At 43.1% G+C, this 23323-nt stretch overlaps 1 protein-coding gene across 1 annotated transcript in view; it reads right to left on the bottom strand.

The window, feature by feature from the left end:
* Positions 1-23323, bottom strand: part of itpka (inositol-trisphosphate 3-kinase A) — a 50648-nt gene that overhangs the window by 5393 nt on the left and 21932 nt on the right. The window contains exons 2-6 of the mRNA XM_028821254.2: positions 12614-12710; positions 11936-12149; positions 7632-7836; positions 814-915; positions 644-715 (exon numbers count right to left, since the gene is read on the bottom strand). Coding sequence (XP_028677087.1) covers positions 644-715; positions 814-915; positions 7632-7836; positions 11936-12149; positions 12614-12710 — 690 coding nt within the window. The remainder of the gene's footprint in view (positions 1-643; positions 716-813; positions 916-7631; positions 7837-11935; positions 12150-12613; positions 12711-23323) is intronic.

Genomic DNA, 23323 nt, shown 5'->3' with positions numbered 1-23323 from the left:
TAGCAAACCAACATGGGATCATGGAAACCAGCAGTGGTTGAGAGGACAGTCTATCACACAGACCAGTGTAGGGTTGCCAACCAGCCTAACTTTTATATGGTTGGGATGTGAAAGGAAATCCAGTGTACCTGAAGAGAATCCCAAACACACATGGGGCAAATATGCTAACTCTACATGACTTGAATACAGCACTCTGGGTCTGAGGCACTAACCAGTGCACCACCTTTACTGCATATACCAGTCCATATTGCCTTCAGGATGTGTACACATCACTGACAAAACTGCAAGTCCCTCTTCTTGTGAAACTGCCTTTTCCATTACGAAGTCTCATGATGACAGAAACCTTCCTGGCAGCACTGGGTGCAAGACCAAACCAATCCCTGAAGTGACATCAGGCTACAGTGGGGCACAGCTACCCACACTCAAGCCAACTGTAAACTAACAAGCATGTCTTTGTCAAGTGGGAAAAACCTGGAGAAAGCTCACTACAAATGGTCAGAATGACCAAAGTCCACACCAAGCCAGTGACCAGGATGCAAGTATCAGCACTGACCAATGCACTGCTTCAGATGACTTACTCTTAAAGGTTTATACTTGAGAAGATGCTTGTCTAAAAAGTAATGGCAGTGCACTACCAGCTCACCTCATGTCTCTTGAAGAATTCAGAGCGGTCCAGAATATTCCGGATTTCTTCTAGCTTGGTGAGGTAAGATTTCTGTGAGGAAGTAAGCACAGTTGCTCAATATTACTACCACACTTTGAGGCCTGGACCAGTACAAATATACCCTCAGTAGAAATTTCTTAGAAACTCACCAAAATATTCCTGTTGTTCTCCACAAAGTCCTTGATGACCTGGGCCACTTCCTCTTTCGTCCTTGTCTTCTTAAAGTCCGTGTTGCAGGTGCCGTCAGCCTTCTGCATTTTGAGGGAGAGAAAAGATAACACTTGACTAACAGCAAGGCCAATTAGTGGGCTATGAGTATGTGAGGCTGCTGTTCCTGTCCTCTAAATTCCACTTTGTCATGTCAGAGTTAGTAAACCCAGCATGCTGGCATAGACAACGCTTTAACCACAACTTCTTTGTCTACATAGTAAGCTTCAACCCACATGAAATGGCAATGGCACATCAATTAGAAGTTTGGGTCCACCGGATGTAGCTGAGTGGTACTCGTGACAGTTCTACATTGTGTATGTGGGTTAGAAGATAGATGGCTTTGGACAGCGTAGTGGTATGGTCTTTATGATTTAAGTGCCAGTTTAGCTATTCAGCCAAGTCTGAACATTCTCCCCAGGCCCCGTGGATTTTCCCTGGGTACTCCAGTATCTTCCCTGGTCCCAAAGACATGCAGCTTAGATTAGCTGAGAACTCGAAGCAGACCTTGTGTCAGGGTGGGCAGCCTATGATGGTCTGGGACTGAGTTCCTTACTGCCTTGCACCTGAAGTGGCCAGTATATGGTTTTTAGTGGCTGTAATGATGCTATGGTGGGCACTGAAATGGTCCCAGTGAACCCCAACAAAGATCAGATGAGTAAAGAACATAATTTGCGACTTACAGTGGGATCAAGAGAATCTGGACCATGGCAGACCACAGTGTCTCAGTGCAACTTTGTTTTGTGTGTGCTTGACTTGATAGTGTCTTGCTTTGCCCAGGCTCCATCTTGTCAACTCTGCACCTCAAAGATGAATCCAGGCAAGTTACAGAAAATGCTAAGTGCGACTAACTGTGCCTGCTGGCACAGCTCCTCACAACCCGGCTGTAAGCCTAACAAGCTAAATGTTTAATATTGGAGGAAACAGCTGCTGCCTGGCCCTGTGCAGGATCACTCAACACTTGAGAGTGTGTTAAGGAACGCTTCGGTGGATGTAAATAACTAAATGAGTGACCTTTCACACGCCTTATCTTGTCCACCACAAGAACATTTGCTTACACTTCTCTCTCTCAGCTCGCCCACACTTGGCATTTACTTAACACTTGAGCTCAGGGCTTCCCTTTCCTTAATCTGTGGACCAAAAAGAGCATTGTGAAGAGACAAACATGAGACAACAACATGGCAGGGAGACGTGGGAGAGGCATCTGGTCACAATCCGGGCATACTGCTACACTTGGGGGTGCTGCCTACACAGAGAAGACCAATCATGTGGTGCAAATTAGTGAGGTGGCCACTCAAAACATTGCACTTTATAAAGCAAATCACCCTTCTACCTACCAATGCACTTGGAGGGCGCAGCAGAAGGAAGAGGGCATGGAGGAGAATCTCGGGGGTAACAGTCTACATTGTTCATGAGCTGGAGGCAAATTCAAAAAGGGCCACTCATTGAATACCACACTGACTTCATTCCAACCTGGGCTTGATCTTACTTGGACTTTTATTTCAGTCAAAAAAAGGCCCAACATAGTATATTCAATTTTAACCTAAAATTAACAAGGATGACTCAGAATTCTTAAATCTTGGGTGCTTGGAGTTGTGAGCTGATAAAAAAATTCAGCCATTTCAGTGAGGCTGAGACAGACGCCCATCACGTTCAAAGTGGGCTCACAGCAAGTCCCCTCGGTCCCAGGCAGATATAAGTCAGGGTCATTAGTAAAGTTCAGTACACGAGGCATTAGATCATTCACCGAACTCCAGGGGCCTACGCTAAACATGGAGTTAAGGAGTCGTGGAGAAAACCAAAAGGTTTAGATGATTAGATATTTTGTTTCTCTGAGTACAAGTCCCCCACATGGTCGTTCTTTTAATTTATACCGTTTTATAACATTTGCCATACGCATCACAAACTTAGCAATGCACAGTGCCTGCAGCTTCAGCATGGCAATACCAAAACAAATAATAATAATTCTTTACATTATATAGCGCTTTTATCACTACTCAAAGTGCTCTTCCATGATATACACAAAATGGTAACGCCATGACGCCACCAAAGTAATGATAAAAATGAATAGCATGTCAATATCCACGAAAGATGCTGGAAATCAGTTTGTGATGGGTCCTCACACTTCTGTGACATCAGAAGCCAGTACACACACACACACACACATCCATATGAATGACAGGAGCCATTGTGAGCCACTCACAATCTCATCTGGAGTATGTAACACTCGAAATACACAACACAAGCAAAATTAATGAAGAGTGATAATAAAAACACCTAACATTCTCAGACCAGCTCAGGGATGCGAGTGCCTATAAAAGATGGTAGACCACGACCATACCCTGCCATTACAATTGTGCTCTCCTTCCGCTTGTTTCTTTCAGCCAATGTTGCTTAAACTCCCCCCTCAGTGCCACTGCGCTTTTTCCGTGTCGTTTTCTTCAGATTTATTAACCAGGTCCCTACTCCCATCCGTAAGTTATTAACAGGAACTGAGTGATTTTATTTGTCTACCCTTTTCTGCCTTTCAAAGTGAGGTGGTCTCTCCTCTTTTGTCTGTTGGCACTCGTTCACAAAGGAGGTTGTTGAAAAGCAACACGTGGACAGAACTTCAAGACACTGCCTGCTACTGATCACACATAAAGTGGCTGGCGCTGTCATTTGCTCTTTCTTCACCACAACTGCTTAGACACAAAATTCATGACCAGCCATTTAAATTAGACGACTCTACTCTCATTCATGCAATGTGCCACGTCAAGTCCTGTCAGTACAGCCTCTGATGAAATTAGGGTTACGGTTAGGGTTCCCCATCCTCATCTTCACTTGTTGTGTGGCATGTGACCAAAGTGCAGTGAGGTTCCTGCACTTCGCTGCTGGGTTCATAGTCTGTGACAGGGTGAGGAGCCACTGCTTCTCCAAGTCGAGAGGAGGTGGTTTGGGTGGGGGCACAAGGTCTGGAATCATCTCAAACGTCTACCTGGGAAAGTGGATCAGAAGTGAAGTGAAGCAAAGATTATAATGTGAAAATGTTGTTTGTTTATTTGTGCAGATGACAGTGAATGCAAAAGATCGGCTACTGGATGTACCACTACAGTATCTGCTCCTTTGACTGCCCTGGCCCTGCTTGGGTACCACTCATGATGGTAAGTCTGAACTGCTGTAGGTGGCCTGTTGAAGTACCTGGCCTTTTTCTACTCGTTCTGTAATCATGGAATGTGCCTTTCTATTTTTAATGTAAACATTTGTTTCTTCCAAATGAAAATAAGTGCTAAAGGAAAGGTCTAAGTGATTAGTTCAGTTAGAAGCAGGAATCATTGGTCACCTCACAGGTGGCGCAGTGGTAGTGCTGCTGCTTTGCAGTAAGGAGACTGTGGAAGATTGTGGGTTCGCTTCCCGGTTCTTACCTGTGTGGATAGCGCTTTGAGTACTGAGAAAAGCGCTATATAAATGTAATGAATTATTATATAGGAATAGCAACAAACTGTGCTCAGAAGCCATTAAGAAGGCTCATGCACTGCTGGGTTATACAGCACAATGTGTGGAAGAAGAACCACAGACACATGGAATAAACTAGCAGGTAGTGTGGTAGAGAGAAAGACTTTAAGGGCCTTCAAAACTCGACGTGCTGTTATTTTGGAGAAATAAAAAGGATAGGATTGGTACGCTTTGTAAAGACGATTAAACAAAATCAGGGTACAATGCAAAAATGAATGAACACTTTTGGAAATGTTTAGATTTATACAGTAATGGTAAAAATTGTGAAATAACAGCATGAATCACTGAAAAACGGGCCTTATTAAAAGTAGAAATGGATTGGTATGAAAACCTTCAGCCACTGTGAACTGGGATATTGTCTGCTTTAAAACTAACAGCAGGCTACATAATGGAAGCCATGTTGTATTAGGTGCCATGTGTGTGAATTCTCATCTTGGAATTAAAATTAGAAAAATCATTGCAATACCACCTTCCATGCATGTAGCACTGGATCAACAAGAACAAGCTCATGAAACCTTTGGTCTGATTAAATGGCTGGAGGCTTCCCGTCAGAATGTCTGCTGGGCTGAAGTGCTGCATAAGGCCAGGTGGGATGAAACCCAACACTGAATTGTATTTCTCCGCCAACTAATAGACTGAACTATTAAATACTGAGATAGCACAGAGATGAGGAGCACAGGCCTAGAAGAACGACACAACACATAACTCATGGTATTTTTCATTTGCTTGCACTATTCACACTTTTAAGTGCCACCCTGATCGCTGTGAGTGTGGAGTTTGCACTTTGCCCGTATGTATGCACCCTGGTTCTCCTCCCACCTACCCAAAGACATGAAAGTTAGTTTAACTGGTGAAACCTGATTAGCCAGGTAAGAGTGCAGTAGTAATGGCAGTATGTCACATGTTTAGAGTGCAGTGAAATTCTTACTTGTGTGTGCCCAAGGTTCCTTCCTGCCTTATGCCCAGTGCCGCTTGGATCAGCAAAATCAGACAGGTCAACTGAACAGGTTTATTCAGGGGATAAATGGAATTTGCACACTCTTCATGAACCTGGGTGTACCTTCTGTACTCCTAACTTGTATCATTTTGTTTGGAGTGCCATCTTTTGCATTTAACTGGCAAAACCATCTTATGACGTTGAACAGCTCTGCTGCACTTGAATGGTACACAGGTGAACAGCCAGACACAATATTACAAGGGGGTCTGGAGCTTAGGCAACAGGAGTGAATATCACCTGGTTCATGCCAAGAGCCTGGTATCACCTTGTTGTGCACACATGATGCAGATGGGGGCACTGTTCTTCACCTTACGTGCAGTATTGCCTAAAAGGACACGTTTTTCTACACATCACTAAAGAACACCCTTCTTCACTTGTACACTCTTCATCCAATTCAACTTCTACTAAATGATGATTTAAATACTTGCAGCTGAATTCAATGCAACGCTGCACACTCTGTACTGAGCCAAACTACACTTCTTCATTTTTTTGCATGATCTATATGAATCCGCTTTACAATGTGTCATGATTAGCCGTGTCAGGCAGCCCACGTATTATCAGTCTCTCTCTGTAGCACAATACAGTCATGCTCAAGTGTAACACCAACACTACACGTGACTGAGAATAGTAGGAAACTCACTGAAGCTGTAAGCAAGAGAGAAATGTTGTGCTGTAAGAGGCACGTGTGTGTCACCAAGTGTGTATGTGTACATATTCAAAGTGAACTGCAAATCAGTGTCTAGGTGTGGCAAAAATTTCAGGACATGGTCTTGGTCAGTCGGTGGTTTGCTGCAGCAACCTCCTTGTCTGCATTCCTGTGCCAGAAGCCAACACAGGCGTTCACTCCGATCACATGCACACCCTCACAGCAGTGGCATGTCTTAACGTGGCAGCCTCATGTCACACCTTTCCCACTCGTCTGCTTTCTCATAACCAGACTGTGCAGCACTTGCATTGAATATTACTCCTTACCAACCAGTGTGACAGGCTCATTTTTTAAAATTACTGAAGAAATGATTTCAGCCATGTGCTCAGACTGCAGTTACTCACTTTTTGTTACTGTTCTGCATCTGGATAAAAAGCAAAAAAAAACACTACAATGAATTTCTCACCCACCCACTTCAAGTGAGGACAACTAAAAGTGACTAAGCAGGAGAGCCACACACGTCATCTGACTGAGCACAGAGTGCGTCTGGTGACAGCTTGGTGTCACAGCGTGACACAACTCTGCACTACCAGGCAACAGGTTGCTTCGGCTCGTCACCGTTTGCATGCCAGAAGATGAGCTAAATGGTTTTACATAAGAAAGTTTCATGCCAAAAAACAGCCATGCACATACAGGTTTGCCTTGTCCTTCCACTGATGGCAGCGGGACATTGCAACTGAGGAAGAAGACGAAAGCAATCGACTTGTAAACACTGAGACTATGAAACGAAAACTCAGATCCCATCATGCCAGGCATACACTGTGAGATTTTGGCACGATGTTAAGCCCAATTTGCAGTTGCCCGACTGATTTTTTTAGTCTGTCTGAATTTTAGCTTCATCAGGCGTCGTTTCACGTGCAGTATGAGAGTGTTTGCAATACCAATGGCATCGTACAACTGGAAGAATTTCTGTCATGTCAAATTCCTGTCAATCTGTCTTATAGCGTCAGCAGTCTCATTGATTTTCTGCCTTCAAATTGGCAGACTGGCATTGCATCGCATTGCAGTATGTTGTGTTTTTTGATTTAAAAAAGCTAACTATCATACACCAGCACACACACACACAAGTAAATGGCCAATGACAAGACATTGCCTGGATGACCTGAATGAAACCTACAACAGAGGTAAATCACACTGACTACCTCCCTCGATACTCTTGAATACAGACAGACCATATTGTTCAGGCCTTCCCTTCTCCAGTAATGTCTTTTTCTTTTCTTTGTAGTTTCAGATCACAGTGCAGGAAGAGTCAGCAACCCAGCTCTCTTTTCACTGGTGGACATTCTGTGAAGCCAGTGGCCATATTATTTTTCTGAATGGGTAAAGTTTTACTGCAAAATGTCAATGGATACAAGTGTCTGTCGCAGCCACGTACACATCTCATCTGAAAAGTTAATCAGAACGTGCTCATGCAATTTGGGCACATATACGACTGGCGACTCTATCGTGCAGTGTGAGTAGTCACTTGACCACAGTTTCTAAAAATCGTCAAATATGACCAGCATGACAGCAGCTTTCCTTATTAAAACCGAGTTTGTAGATATGGCAGAATCTGTACACACCTTGATGCCCTCTATTCGGAAACCAAGCGTGTTGGTGGAACTCAGCGTCTCCCTCCACTGCATGTACCGAGGTTTAGTGACAGCCTGTTGGGTGTGCTCCTCATCGGTGGGGGCATTGGGGTCCACTTCCATCATCTTCTTGTACATGTCCTTGCGCAGCTTGGGACGCTCGCGGGCTCTCACCAGCTCCTCTTCCAAGTACGTCCTGTCAAGAGACAGTGGCATTATCAGTTACACGGGCACAGGTCACTTTGAGCTCTTTTATACTGCATTAGGAGGAGGAGTATGCGCCATTTGTAATACTGTATAAATAAGGCCATGGCCATCTTGTGCATTCGTCAAATGTGTGAGAAGCACATACACGTTTGTCACTTGATACTAACTGGAAAAGAAACACTACACTGAGAAGGCCTAGTGAGGGTCACCCTTTAAAGCCCCAGACATTCCCAGCATTTCCTCACATAATAAGGTTAGTTTTAACTTAATGTTTTTGAGCCCACTTAATCCAACTCAGGATTCCTAAGTTATAAACCCAGAAGATGATCTGTGAGCCATGGCTGGACCTGCCTATGCCACCATCTTCTGCTGCTTCAACTTCACTCTCATGCTCTTATTGTTCACCCCTGGCGCAAGTGTCTTTTCTTTTTATTAATTCTTTTGTTGTTTTTTAAATATTATTTTGTAAATTCTGCCATTAAATATCCATCCATCCATCCATTATCCAACCCGCTGAATCCGAACACAGGGTCACGGGGGGTCTGCTGGAGCCAATCCCAGCCAACACAGGGCACAAGGCAGGGAACCAATCCTGGGCAGGGTGCCAACCCACCGCAGGCCATTAAATATGTTTGTCTTTTCTTTATATTGTATTATTTCTCAATGAACATTGTTTGGTTTATTACTTTTCTTACTGTATTATGCTAATAGAGTATTTCCTAGTCCTTTGTCTTGCATTCCTTGTCCTCCCATTGAACCCAAGGAGATGGGGGCTTTGTAGTTGGTGGACAGATTTTAGTTCCTCACTTAGACATTAGTTTCACTACTTTTGTCCAGCTCTCTTTTTGATATTATACATTTTAACTTCAGACTTTTGTATTTGTAAGTGCATTTGTCTCTGTTTTTTTTTTTTTTTTGGTTTATGGACATTTTTGGGATTTCATTCTGGTTTGTGGATGCAGCTTTGTAAATCTTTAGACTTGCCTCTTTTAGACAAATCTTTTTAACTTCCTTTTATTCTTGTTTTCAAATTTCTCTTAAATAAATAATTATAAATGAACACTGTTTTTGAGGTTTTTGGGTTTTTGGGTTTTATGTGGTTTCCTTGCTCCTCTTACTAGTGAATATAAGCCTTGGTTCTTCATGGCCTCTGGAGGCCTCAAAGTTTGTTTTTCTGTTTTGGGCAGGTGAGGTCTACACTTTTTATTTAGACCAGTATGGTCTGATTCTTGTTTTGAGGCCCACCGCCATTTCGAGTTGTTGCAAGCTGGATAAATTGAAACTCTGCTGAGCTCAAGAAATGTGTCTATATTATGACCATGAAAGACTTTCAGCTTGCTTTACACTCTTCCTTTGGCAAAACTATCAGTGTCTTAGTACCCCTTTAATCCATTAATATTAAATCTCACCAGACCCTAAGCCTTTCTAAGCCTTTCTAGAGAAAAGCCAAGCAAAATGACACCTTTTATTGGCTAACTAGAAAGATTACAATATGCAAGTTTTCGAGGCAACTCAGGCCCCTTCTTCAGGCAAGATGTAATCACATGTAATTACATCTTGCCTGAAGAAGGGGCCTGAGTTGCCTCGAAAACTTGCATATTGTAATCTTTCTAGTTAGCCAATAAAAGGTGTCATTTTGCTTGGCTTTTCTCTACATTCATAATGGCTAACACGGTACAACACCCTAGTACTAAGCCTTTCTAGTATTTCTTTTCACAACATAGAATTGTTATGTGTTTGCCTATGATGGTTGTAGGTTTTGTGGTGTCAGTATGATTTAGAACATCACTTTTACCTTTCACCTTTACTTCTTAAGATAACATGTCTCCCTTCTTTTGAATTATGGACTCCATTAAGGCCAGTTGCTTGCTTTAGATGGCCTGTTAGGGTGACATACCTAAACCAAAATGTATAAGCTAAACATCACTTTCACAATAGGTGTTCACTGCTATTCAATTATTTAGGATGGCATATGCATCATACTGTGGTACAGGGGTGTAGTGGTTAGTTCTACAGCCTCAGGTGTGTGCACTCTCCATGTCAGCTAATGTGCTTCGTGTGTGTGTCATAAGAGAATTTGTGAGTTTAATTAAGATGTTGTGTCATGCGATGCATACTTGGCTATGTCATGTGTTAGTGAGTCAGGTGTAATGTGACTTGTGTGTGCATCTGTGAGATAAGCACAGCACGCTGAACAGCAGTACACCACTGCATGTGTGTGTGTGTGTGGCGTTAAATTTCTGTACTTGTGTGTTTGTTTAAGGCATCGCAAAGTATGACTGCATATGTGTGTGTTGTTATATTCTTTGCACACTTGTTACACTATTACTGATTTGTGTACATATGAGAGATGGTATCTGGTGTTCTGCAGAGGAAGTGGCCCGGGGATCACAGTGTGAGCCCAGCTCTTTATGTCAGCTCAGGAAACCTGTGGTTAGCTTGTGAAAAGTGGTACCTCTCGGAAGGGCAGGAAACAGTCTGACAGGCGGGTCAGGAATTCATACTTCAAGACGTCCATTCTGGCACTCCCAAAATCTTCTGAATTTCTTTCCGACCAGAGGCTGTGACTGTTGCTGCACTGGGCAGAGCAGGTTTGGCGGGTTTGTATGGGGGGGTGTGTGAGAGTGAGGAGGGGGAGTGGGTAGTATTACAGGTGATCCACTGATCAGAGTGCAGAGCCCTGTCTGCATTTAATCGTTCGTATTTATTTGTTTTTTCCCAATCTTACAACTTACCAGTGTCTGGTTTATGTTATATTTTGCAGTTTGTATTCTCTCCTGGTGTATTGACAAGGCCTCACTTTGAATTAGGACTCTCAGCTGCTGTGGTCATTCAGGCTACAGTTTTCTGAAAGGACTACATAAGACTCCCAGTTGCTACAGCATTTTGTTCAGCAGCTGTGGAGATGTAACCCCCGCTCCTAAGTAGGCCCCTCGTTTAATTTTTATTGTTTTAGTCGGGTCTTTTGGTCTGCCTTTGGATTGTCTTTTGAGTTACTATAATAGTTTCTCCTTTGAGTTTTGCAAATTTGGACTTTTGATATAAAGTTATGATTTGGTTTAATTTTTGGTTTTGACCACTCATTCTGTTTGTAAGATTTCATTTTTGGATACCACGTTGACTTTGTTAATTAACATTTCTTTCTGTACCTTGTTGTTCTTCTGTTTTTTGTTTTAATATTTTAAATTATATTTTTGTCTCTTTATTTCATTATTATTAATTACATTTTGCTGACCTTGTTCTTTATGTGGTATGATGTTATATAGTTTTTGTTATTTGATTTAATTATTTAATAAATATTTAGTTAGTGTTTTCTATGTTAAATATGGGTAGGTGTTAATATATTTTGTAGCCTTTTCAAGTAGGATAAATCATAATTTCCTCTATATCCTCTACATCTACATCCTCATCCATATTCTTCACCTACAGATAATGCATCAGCTTGCAGTCATGGGCATGTGAGCTGGCATCACACACAGAATCAAAGATGGTATGTGTGATGATACAAGGTGACCGCCATGTGAATCAGAAACCCGTCACCACAGGAAAAGTTCAGGGTGAACAGCTGATGCACAAACACAAAGCTGTTCTCTACAGAACCTAGTGAGACAGCAACAGTTGTTCAAGCAAGTGGGGTCACACAAGAGTAATAAGAAAGTGGGCAACTCGGATACCATGACTAGATTCCATCATATAATGCATTAAGGAAGAGCCAGCAAATACCCACAATACATCCATGGGAGCAGAACCATGTAAACAGAGATGTGTGTAAAAGAATCACCGCAAGTAGGAGCAGAAGACACCACTGTGAGCGAAAGTGATAGTCAGTAGAAGAACCAGAGTGAACACATAAGGTAAAATCAGAAGGCATGCTTGAGCAAATATCTGAGGAAGATCCAAAAGGTGCTTGGACACAACCATAATTACTCACTAAAGCCAAGAGCTGGGTAAATAAGAGCACACTCAAGCATGGTCCCACAATCCTGTCAAACCCAGTCATGGAGAAGTACAGTATTCCGATACAAATGAATGCACATATTACACCCATGTGTTAGGCTCACCATCCTGCTGACCTGTCTGTTTCTCACCTCACTCCCATCTTGCAGTCCATGACGCATGGCCCATCAAACTCGGCCAGCAGATCTGTCAGCCGAAGGAAGGATTCTCCGTCTCTGTCTACCACCCCATGGTAATTTGGCACGTAGGAATGCAGGATGTCATTCATGAGCCTCTCAAAGCAAGCCTTTTCGTTTTCGCTGAACTTCTTCAGAATGGTTCCTTCCTCCCCGGCTTTGAAGCTACCTGGAGGAGAAATTAGCACAACCTTTGTGAGAGAGACAGAGCTGTTAGACAGCCAATAAAGTTCAAGGAAATGACACTACCAGATAGGTATACCTGTTAATGGCGTGCATCTGTATATCTTTAGTGAAAATCCTCAAAGAATGAAGTATGAAGCTCAGAAATACACTTAACTCCTACTGCATTGAACCCAGAAATGGCCTGCCATCCATGTGCCAGGTGAGTGCATGATCTACTGTATGGAGTGGGGTAATGGGTTGTTTCACAACGTTAGGAAGCCAATCTGTTAGTAAAGGCCTGGAGCCTAAACATGAAGTGGTGTTCTTGTATGTATTACTTTCATTTTTTATGAATTTTTTATAAAGACAGAAAAGCCACTGATCCCTGCCCAAATTAATTTAAAGGCATTTTTATAACATCACCCAATCACCCTTCTCCATTTACTCTTTAACTCCTCTGGGCCTTACCTTTGTGCCCTGCAAGCTGAACCCAGGCATAACGCTTCCTTGGTGGAACAACCAATGGGCAGTGAACTATCGTTTTGATCTTCCACCAGGGACGGTTCTGAAAGCAGAAAAGAGGACAGTTTGAGCACCATTCTGTTAGAACTCCCATGGCATCTTTAGCACTTGCCAGGTACACTGCCAACAAGGCAACATCAGGACATTGCACTCTAAACTATGAGGTAATCTGCTCCTTCATTTCTTAACAGTCTTTAGTTTCCTGCAATAAAATCTTTAGCTTCAAACTTGTCTTGTGTTATCTTATATCTAAATTTAGAGCTTTGTTGTCCCAATTTTGAAGTCACCTGACATTAAAACTACACAGTGAGTGTTTCTAGCGATGACCATATACTCACCCTGCATGCGAGTTCCAGCCCCTAAACCTCAACCTGGTAAACGTAGGTTTGATGATCGAGGCAGTGGTCCTTGAATTCTGAACAGTTTGCCTGGAAAGATTCAGGCCCACACACCTCATTCTTTGTTGAAGTCTTAGCCTTGTATAGTTCAGACCAACAGTTGATTTCATTTGTCCGATTTAAGTCATCAAGACTTATCACTCCATTAGACCCTTGAATTCTTCAGCCCACTTGTTCCTTTGCTGTATGGCTTAGGTTTAGATGCTCCATACTTTCATGTACACCATTTGAATTGTCATCTCTGAACTTTAGGCCCACACTTTCCCCTGCAAGCATTATACCCTCATGTATCTCCCCTCCTGGTTTCTTAGCCCTGTGATGTGATGTTTTGGCTTATGAACACCCCAAACCATATCCCCAATGAAATGTTAAATTTAGGTCCTTGGGAGTTAGTACTAGGGTGTTGTTCCATGTTAGCCATAATGGATGCATTGAGAAGTGAAGCAAAATGACACCATTTATCAGCTAACTGAACAAATTACAATACACAAGCTTTTGAGACAGCTGAGGGCCCTTCTTCAGGCAACAATTCAGGACCTAAATGCTTTCTGTTTCACGAATATCCCTTCAGATGCTTTGCTTTGACAGACAGACAGACAGACAGACAGACAGACAGACAGACAGACAGACAGACAGACAGACAGACAGACAGACAGACAGACAGATAGATAGATAGATAGATAGATAGATAGATAGATAGATAGATAGATAGATAGATAGATAGATAGATAGAACAAACTTTACTTGTCCCCAGTGGGAAATTTGGCTTTTTACAGAAGTGCTTTAAATTTATAAATACATAGACAAGTAAGTAAGTAAACACATAAATAAATATACACACACACTTTGGTCATATTGGAATTACTATAAAGCAAGAAAATTAAAAAGAAAGATAAGTTCTGATTTAGATGTCATAGTCCCAGTGAGGCATTATGCAGGCGTACTGCTGTTTTTATAAGGTTTAGTCTGCCAGATGTTTTGCCATAAGGTAATCAATACCCATACAGTTTGGGTGGATGTTGATGGTGGCACAGTTGAAATTAATCTGACCGATAATTGAGCTTTACTTATGACGCGGCTGTCAGACTGCACAACCTGCACTTCTTTCTTATCTGCTCCTTGAGTTATGGCACTTTCCCAGCTAGAAAGCTTTATTTTGTTTACATTTTCACATGATGAGCATGGTGGGCGAGCTTCCTTTTACAAGACAAACTTGAGAAGGCCTGCCAGTGAAAAAAGCGTTGGAGGAAGTGGTTGCAAGTGGCTGTACAGGCTACTTGTGGGTTAGGGTCTCTAGCCAATGTGGGCAACAGCAAGGACAATCCGGAAGAAAACACAACACTCTCAAGTCTGTTTAATTTAATTCAGAGTTGCCAGGCAGTACTAAGGCACAAGATGGGAAAACAGCCCTTGAGAAAGCACCAGTTATTCACCAGGTCCGCTCACAAGCAAACCACCACTTGTGCAAGGACCAATTTAGAATCACCAAGTAGCCTGACCTTCATGTCTTAGGAATACTTGAGGACGACCAAATGGATAATCCACAGAGATATAGGGAGAACATGCCAAGCCCACACAGACAATCACCAGACGCTGGATTTGAACCCGAGACACTGCCAAATGTATTTTACTTATTGACTACAGAAGTTCTTTAGGAGAAGGTAGGTCCAGTACACCTGGGAACTAGTATGTTTAGAGTTTAAATATTTTTATTACAAAAGCCTACAGTTTCTAACTAAAAGTGAATGTTTTGGCCTCTGCCTGCATGCTAGTAATATGGTGGGTGAAACGGCTTACTTTTAGCGTGTTTATCCATATAGTCTGAGGAGCACTACAGTACAGTACATATATTACCAATAAAAACATGTGTATTGTTTCAGGAGTGATGCTAATAAACATTGACATCCTCAACACTACTGTTCATTAGTTATCTGAAAAAAATGAAACACACAAGCAATACAAGATTAGCAGGTAAGCAAAAATCTGACAGTACTGTAACCACTAAGTAGTGAACAAGTGGTGTGGAAACGGACATGGAGCCCATCAGCTAAGTGTGTTTGTCTTTCTTAATAAATATATCTGTAGTACTAGGGTGTTATACCGTGTTAGCCATTATGAATGTAGAGAAAAGCCAAGCAAAATGACACCTTTTACTGGCTAACTAAAAAGATTACAATATGCTTACATCTTAATAAATATATGACTATATTCTTGCCAGAGTGTCTTATTTTAATATAATTCCTCCCCACAAATGTTCACCTTAGACCATTAATGCTGGCATCCCCCATCGGGACCCATCTCGTCCAGGTACGCAGGAAGTCCTTATGACATGCTAAGAGCTACACAGAAGCTTGAGATCCATCCTCCTTTCTTATTTGCCCACTTTTTGCTGGTCAGAGTTGGAGGAGGCTGGCAAGCTGAGGCAGGAGCCAGTTCAGCCTGGAAAGCCAGTTCACTGCAGGGAACACTTACTGTAAGTACCCACACACACTTGGCCAATCACCCTGATGTCATATCTTTTCGAGGCTGTGGAAAGAAGCCAGAGAAACATGATCTTGAGGGAGAACGTGTGGACTCCAAACAGGAGCTATCCCAGGAGAGAATCAAACCTGGATCCAAATACAGTGAGATTCATCTCTGTACAATCAGCTGTCTCCATGTTAGTAAACTGGCTTTCCAAGACAAATGTTATCAAGCTTCACTGAGCTTGGTCTTTGCAGTGGGCGTTCAGTGACGCCCTTTCAGAAAGTTCACTTACACTCTCAAAATTAGGTAAGAAAGAGGAAGTCAGAATTTTGAGGAGGAACTGCTAAAATGCTACAGTGGCCCAAAGCCCTGAAAATACCTTCAGAGTCAGTGTAGCTTGACTTTTAAAAAGGTCACCAAACACAAAAGGGCGGCAAGTGTGCAGATCTTTGTGAGATGTCTGTGTGTGCCAGCCCAGGACTCACATGAGACTACGAGAGAACCACTGTGCGTGTGAGCAGCTATAAGAGCCTGCTGATTTGCAACCTGCTAATGGAGAGCTCCATTTAGCTAAAAGGCAGATTTTTTTTTTAATCCTTTATTCACCATATACAATTTCTTGTATTAGGAAATTGTCGTTTTTCGTGTATCCCAACTTACTCTCCAGAGACGTAAGGAGTACAAAACAAAAACAGTAGGAGTACAAAACAAGGAGTTTTGGGGTCACAGCACAGATTCAGTTATTTGCACAGCACCCCTGGAGCAACTGCAGTTTATGGGACTTGTTCAAGGGGCCAATAGAGTAGCATTCCTTCTGTCACGGCCAGGATTCCAACTGGCGAGTTACCAGCCCAGATCCATAAACCAGAGACCAGCCGCTCTGCATAATGGCAGATATGATTCAAATCTCACAGAGGGCACCTAGAGGGAGGGAGTGGGAGTGTACCTCTGAGAGAATCCTTACCAGTAACAGTCAAGAACATACTAAAACAGCATACTGAGCAACTCAGGTTTTTAAAAGATTACTAGACCCATCATCATTTGCTCCAGCAAAGCCTACGTCAATAACACGAGATAGTCACTGACACAATGGTTCAAGATACGGGGCTCAAAAGACTGAGCCCCAGTTTGGCCATAAGTACGAGCAGTCAAATCATTTGTGCCAAAGACTGAACAACTCACCAGCATTCCTGAAATGCTGGGGTCTCACAGATTTTTTGACACATATTGTTTACCTCTTCTGAAGTTGTAAATGTCAGAACCCCACACTTCATGGCCAAATGTTTACCCAGACTACAAACTCTCCAGCTTGGAATTCCTTTTGCTGGTGAACACCCAGTTAATTTAAACATAAAGCAGCACCTTTATTCCTCTGAGCTAAAAACAAACAAAGATTACACTAAGGTCCCTCCTCCTTAGAAAGAGCACAATGGATTCCTCTGAACAGCATTCTTCAGACAATAACAGCATTCCTGGAAATCATTCACACATGCAGGCACCTGCCACGCTGGCAGAAGGATGAGCATCCGTCCGCCTCGAGGACTCTAATGCACCTTAGAGCCCAGCCTTTGTCCGCTAAGACGTGTTGGACTTTAAATCCTCTTGTATATCCTGTCTGACTCCACCAAGTTCTGCAATGACATTTAGCTCTTGGAATGCTCATGCTGTCAAACTCCACTTTGTCGGATTTGTCCCTGGTTGTCTGGTTTTCTCAGATACAGTTGACTAGCACCCTGAACAGGCTGAGAATCTCCTATTGAGCATACTTGTGCACACACCCACACTCACTCACGATCAACATGGTGTTTTACAGCAACAGAATTTAATTTTTCAGTATCCACTACTTTGTCAGATCATTTTTCGTCTCAGATCTCATATTTTTCACCATATTCTGTTCATGTCAGACCCACTCTGTGCCTTCCTTGTCACACCCCGTTATAAGGGTCTTTATCACCCTCTGTTGTGTTCTGACTCAGTCTAGAAGGTAGCCCACCACATCCTCCTGTAATGTGATGTTCCATAGTTTTTGTGACTGACCCTGCTAGGTCCACCTGTTTTCCAGACATAAGGCTTATCACCCTGTCAGATTCACCTGAAAAGTATCCAGTTCTGCTTTGTCTGATCCTTTCACTTAATGTCACTTCATATTATCTTCAATGTGTCCCACTTCAGCAGGTCCCAAAGTTCAACAGCAGCATCCCACCTGAGGTCTGATCCTGGCCTGTAAAATTGCTTCATCGGCCTTAACCACACAGAGGCTTGGATAGTTTCTATTCTTTTCTAGTTTTATCTTCTCCTCGTCTGGTTCTTCTACAGACTTGCTTTTTTTGGTACACAGTATATTTTCAATGACACAAGTGCCCTGCAGTATGTACTCCACAGAATCTTATTCTTGATGTTTTGAAAAATGATCTCTTGCCATGTACTCCAGTTGGTTCCCTTGGTTCTAAAGATGTGCATGTTAGATTACCTGGTGACTCTGGACTTTCCTCATATGAGTGTGACCAAGTGAGTGTATATGTGTGAACGATGCACTGGTACCCTGTCCTGGGTTGTCTTTGTCTATTTATTTCATTTAATACTGTATTAACCTTCTAGGGCCGGACCCGCTCTGTTCCACCCCAAGTCCTGTTTGTGAATGTTGCGTCATATCCCAGCATTTTGCAGTGGCACCTAATTGCAGTTGTTGTACAGCATTACCTCCTTGCCATAATTCAACATTAGATTTTCTATCTGTTTTCTTTATTACCTGCACAGTGTCTGGCCCCATCGTCCCATAACTCCTTCTTTGCGTGATACTGTCAAATCTCATTACTCAACAGCACTTCCTCCATTATCCCAGTTCCCACTTTCTACACCATTTTTCCTGCGGACACACTTTTCAAGCCTTGCCTCCCACATAGTTTGCCTCTGGTTATGCCTCCCTGTCTTGGTTTATTGGAAACAGTAATTATCTGGCTGTCATTCAAACCAATTTTGCTGGTGTTTTTAAACAGGCTCACAACTGCCACTCCTTAAGTCTCATGGTCTTTTCTACCTCTGTGCTACACTGTGTGACCAAACATCATGCAAAGACCTTGTTAATATTTAGATAATCTGAACTGTGTACTTGAATTATGTACCTGACTATTTTTACAAAGTATCTGTTCACCTTTACCCGTTCTAGCTTTGTCTCATTCTCCTCCAGCTGTTAGCCTTACTATCTCAAATCCATCTTGTATTATGGTCATCAGAAACTCGTACCCTCTTGCCATATCTTAAATGCTAACAAACAGCCCACTCAAGGTGCTATGGCCATGGGAAGTGGTGCTGTTTTGTTCATCAACATGGTGGTGAGTGTCATCGCCTGTAGCTCTACCACTTGCACTTCAGAACAGATAATCCATCGGAAGCTAAGCATGTTTGGATCCAGCCAGTACTTGGATGGGAGACCATCTAGGAAAGGCTTGGGTTGCTGCTTGTGAGGCCAGCAGTGGGCACTTACCCTGTGGTCTGTGTGCAGATCATAATGCCCCAGCTCAGTGATAGTGACATTGTGGTAAAATATGGTGCCAACCTTTGCATGAGACGTAAAGGTGAGATCTTGACTTTCTGGGGTCATAACAGATCCCTGGGCATCCCTGTTGGGAGTTTCCTGATGTCCTGGCTATGGCCTTGTCCATTCTGCCCCCCCCCCCAATCATCCCCATTTCTGACAAGATAACTATCTCTTACCCATTCACCAGTAAACAGCTAAAGTGTGGAAGTGTGGTGAGTGTTCTGGCGCAAGAATGGATGCTGCAGTTTGGTGGTGGCAGAAATGTCTCTCCTCTTTGAGTAAGCTAGAAAAGTGACATATAAATGCAATTAATTAATGCCTTAATTCACTAATCCCATCCTGTAAAGTTACACCCTCCCACTGCCAGGTCTGATCCACTAGATTCCCGATTTTGCTATTCAATAATTTCCGTACGATGGTGTGAGACATCATTTCTTTGTTTCAGATCCCTGAAAATTCCCGTAATTGTTCAGCATTTGACCCTGGTAGATCCCCGTTACATAACCCCATTTTGTGAGCTTGTTGCTCTCTTCTGTAGGCTGCCGCCTCCATACCCAGTTTTTGTATTTCATCCAAGGAGTCGGACTTGCCACGCACTATTCCCTGCTTTGTGTTGATACTTTTAGCTATCCATTTTTTTATACTTGTATCTCCATGAAGTTGACATGCACCATTTTGTAACATTACTGCCCTCTGTGTCTGATTTTACCAAATCAACATTTCTGATTCTGCCAGATGGCACTGGTCGAGTGTGTTACCTAACTGGTGTCTGAGTTTGCTATTTTTTCATAATATTCTTGCTAATATTTCACTTAAGATCAGAAGTACATGTAGTATGGCAGGAGTGTTAGGCCACTCTCCATGACAGGGTACAAGCTGGGTTGTTTGGGAATATAAGTAGTGTGCTCAAGGTGGGGCCTCTCATGGGGTGTACCTGGACACACTTGAAGGACTACATCACCTGGTTAGCCTGGGATTCACTGAGAATTCCCCCTGTAGAAGCTGGAGAAAGTCATTGGAGGTTAGGGTGGCCTGGTCTGTCACCATCACCCTACCAGGGCAACTGAATGGAAGGTGAAGATGTCACCGTTCTACTTCACAGAGTGATCATTTTAATGATCCTGTTAAATGTGAAAGTCTTCAGATTTACCACAATGAACAGCCATAGTGAGACGTCACTGCATCTCTCTCAAGGCTGCGAAACCTGCCCTTCAGTCAACCAGAACAACCCTCCCAGGATGAATGATGACACGTAAGTTTACAACTGTCAGATCCTGGAAACTGCTGAATTAAAGGCAAAGGATACAACCCCCCTGCCCCCCCCCCCCCCCCCCCCCAGACAGGGTGGTCACCCAGGGAACTCCCTCACTCTCTGAGGTTCAAGTGGAAAAGCAAACAGCCGTATTGCTGCATTTAAGAGCTTTACAATCTAGGTGGAGTGTTTGCTCAACGTGGGAGTCATTACGTAACTCTGTGTGGGGGGGGCGCTATCAGAGTCGTGGACGCCAGTTAACCCCGTTGACTCGGTGGTATTCCCTTTTGATTTGCTCTGCCTGGTTTTAGCACAAAAGCGCTGGGTTGCTCTGGAGACAGACTTGAGTGCCTTATTTTTTACAAGGATAAAGGCTAAGACATAATAAATTACAAGAAAGATGTAAAATAGTCTCACTTGACATTGTGTAACATGCGAATATTCCCGAGCTATCATGACAATGGGTAATGATCATTTCTGAGCACACGTGGATACTCATAAATCACAGTGACAAGCCCACACAGTGAAGGTAAGGGTGGTCTCTGTTCCTGTGTCTCCCTGCCAGCACTCAACCCTTCTTCCCTGTTGCTTTCGCGTCATTTGTGATGTCTCTCAAATACATTCTATATACCCAGCAGGGTTGAAGAGAGCCCGATCAGCCATCTTGGAACCTGCACAATCAACATGTGCCACACCTGATAAACTGGGACAACTGTGAGTTTCTCCTGAACATTTTCACTTCACAACACAGCATCCCACATCAGCTGTCAGCAGCTTTATTACATACAGTGGTCCTCGGCCCCTGACTGCTTGAGTTCCATAGCCAAATTAAATGTCCCCAGCCCTGCTTCACCCAAATACAGCAAGGCTGACAAGTCACCCGTGGCAAAATCTCCTGGCAACAGGGTGTAGCTTAAAAGACATTTACCGGAGGCTCTGGTGACAAGGGAGGCCAGTCTGGTATTTCAAGCTTTGTCAGAGCTGACAGGACTGTTGGCTCTCACCATGGTGAGCACTGGGGCAAGCTGCCAAACTTGTTAACCTGCTATTTACTCAAAAGCCAAGAGCAGTGGGCTCAGGCTTTTGAGAATCGCACACGATGAGCTAATCTAACCTGGGCTTAACTCTTCATTCTGCCTTCTTTTGCCCAAACTGAGGCTATCCGCAGCATTGCACTGTGTGGCCTATGGGAGACTCTGCCATTCAGTCTGCTCCTGTCCACTTAAACTACTAGTGACACACGGGCAGATTTATATGATTTGATGTTTAAATTTAAATGACCCCCTGTAGTGGCTGCTGATTAACACACTCCATCATATATGGGCTACAACCGACTGTATACAACAAGGCAGTGCAGCGGCTAGAGCAATGGACTGACTATCTGTGTGCAGTTTGCATGTTTTCCCCTTGTCTACATGTGTTTTTTTAGCAGATTAAGGTAGGCGGGTGCTGACCTGTGACAGGCTGCCACCCCCCTTTACTGCACTGCACCTGATGCTGATGGGATAGGTTCAGCTTTCTAGGACCCTCGGTCAGAATAAGAAGGTTCAGTGATGGATGGATAGCTAGCTATAATGAATCTACTGCCTGCAGAAAGAATGGCAAAGTGTGAAGGGCAGAGCCTGTTGGCTGGGGTTCTGTGGTGTGTTTGGGTTTGACTTGAATGGGTGCCACTGAAAGGAGAGAGCATGCACTTATTCCAAGACTGCTGCCAGGTGAAGCCCAGCCTTAACCTGGGCTCAAAGCCAACAAGGCCTCTCTTTATTACCTGAAAAGGCCCTGGGCTGCATGTGGACTGGCCTAGTGCCTGTCAGCTATAATTCCCAGTAGTCAACAAGTGGCAGAACAGGGTCCAGCCTGCCAAGAAGAAGCAAGCAGCTCTGCCAAAAAAGGCCATCTTGTTCCAAGGTAAGCCCCTGTTGCTAAGGCAGCACTTTCTACTGATAAATGCACTTTCAGAGCAAGGATTTTTGAAATCGCTTTGAGCCATTAATCACTGTTTAAACATCCGCCTTTACAGCTGAATACACCGGAGCTCAGGCCTGAACTCAGCCGACTAAAGGTAACGCCAAGTTGGAGCCTACAAATCAGCACCGTCAACATCTTCAGCAGAACGAAATTTGTATTGTGTATATCACATTGGACATTTTTTGATTGTTCTATAGGCATGATTTTAACTTGTTTAATTTTAATGTATTGCAGCATTATTTGTAAACATCCTTGTGACGATACTGGCTGTACAAGGAGCTATACTGAGTAAAGGAAATGCATAAAACAAAGCTGACCCTTAGGAACTAAAAATCAGCAAACCAGTTAATTGAGAACTGAGCTCTTAGAACGAAGCTTCAGCAAACGTAAGGTGCAAAACAAAAGAATATACTGTACATCATGTGGCATGCACCCTGGAGACTGAAATTCAGTTAACACCATTAATGTAACAGAGTGCCCATGACTGGAGGAAACCAGGAGTTACAATGAATATATGTAGTCTAGAACTGAGCCAGGCTGAAAATCAAAACAGCTACCATTGTGGACTTGCAATGAACAAATCAGAACTCGGGAACAAGGACTGAAATTTTGAATAGTAAACACAGCCGTGTTTGTGAACTAACTCACTTAAGCCAACTTTAAGCGTCAATTCCTAACCCAGCAGTACTGGGGACTAAACATCAGCAGTTCACATGGCATTTTAAAACACACAGCAAGTACGCAGGGAGAGTGTGTGGAGGTCTCAAGAATAATTCTGGATGCTTCAAAGTTTGCTTTCTTATACTGTAGAAGTTAAGTCTGGGATTGACGAAGCATCACCCATGAAAAACAACCTAAAATGAACCTCAGAGAGTTGCAGAAAGAAAAGACTCTCCAGGAATGACGCAACCTCTGGTGAGTTGACCCTGAAGACGGATAAAAGGGAGGCAGCGGCAAATGTCCTTCATGCAGGTGAATGTGACACTGAAGTAGCAGCTCCACTTTAACATTCAGCGTCATTTGCACCAGGGTCT

This window comes from Erpetoichthys calabaricus, chromosome 16 (genome assembly GCF_900747795.2).
Source record: "Erpetoichthys calabaricus chromosome 16, fErpCal1.3, whole genome shotgun sequence".
In the NCBI taxonomy this organism is placed as follows: Eukaryota; Metazoa; Chordata; class Cladistia; order Polypteriformes; family Polypteridae; genus Erpetoichthys; species Erpetoichthys calabaricus.
The sequence above is the reverse complement of the archived record's forward strand: the minus strand, read 5'-3'. Positions and strand labels throughout refer to the sequence as shown.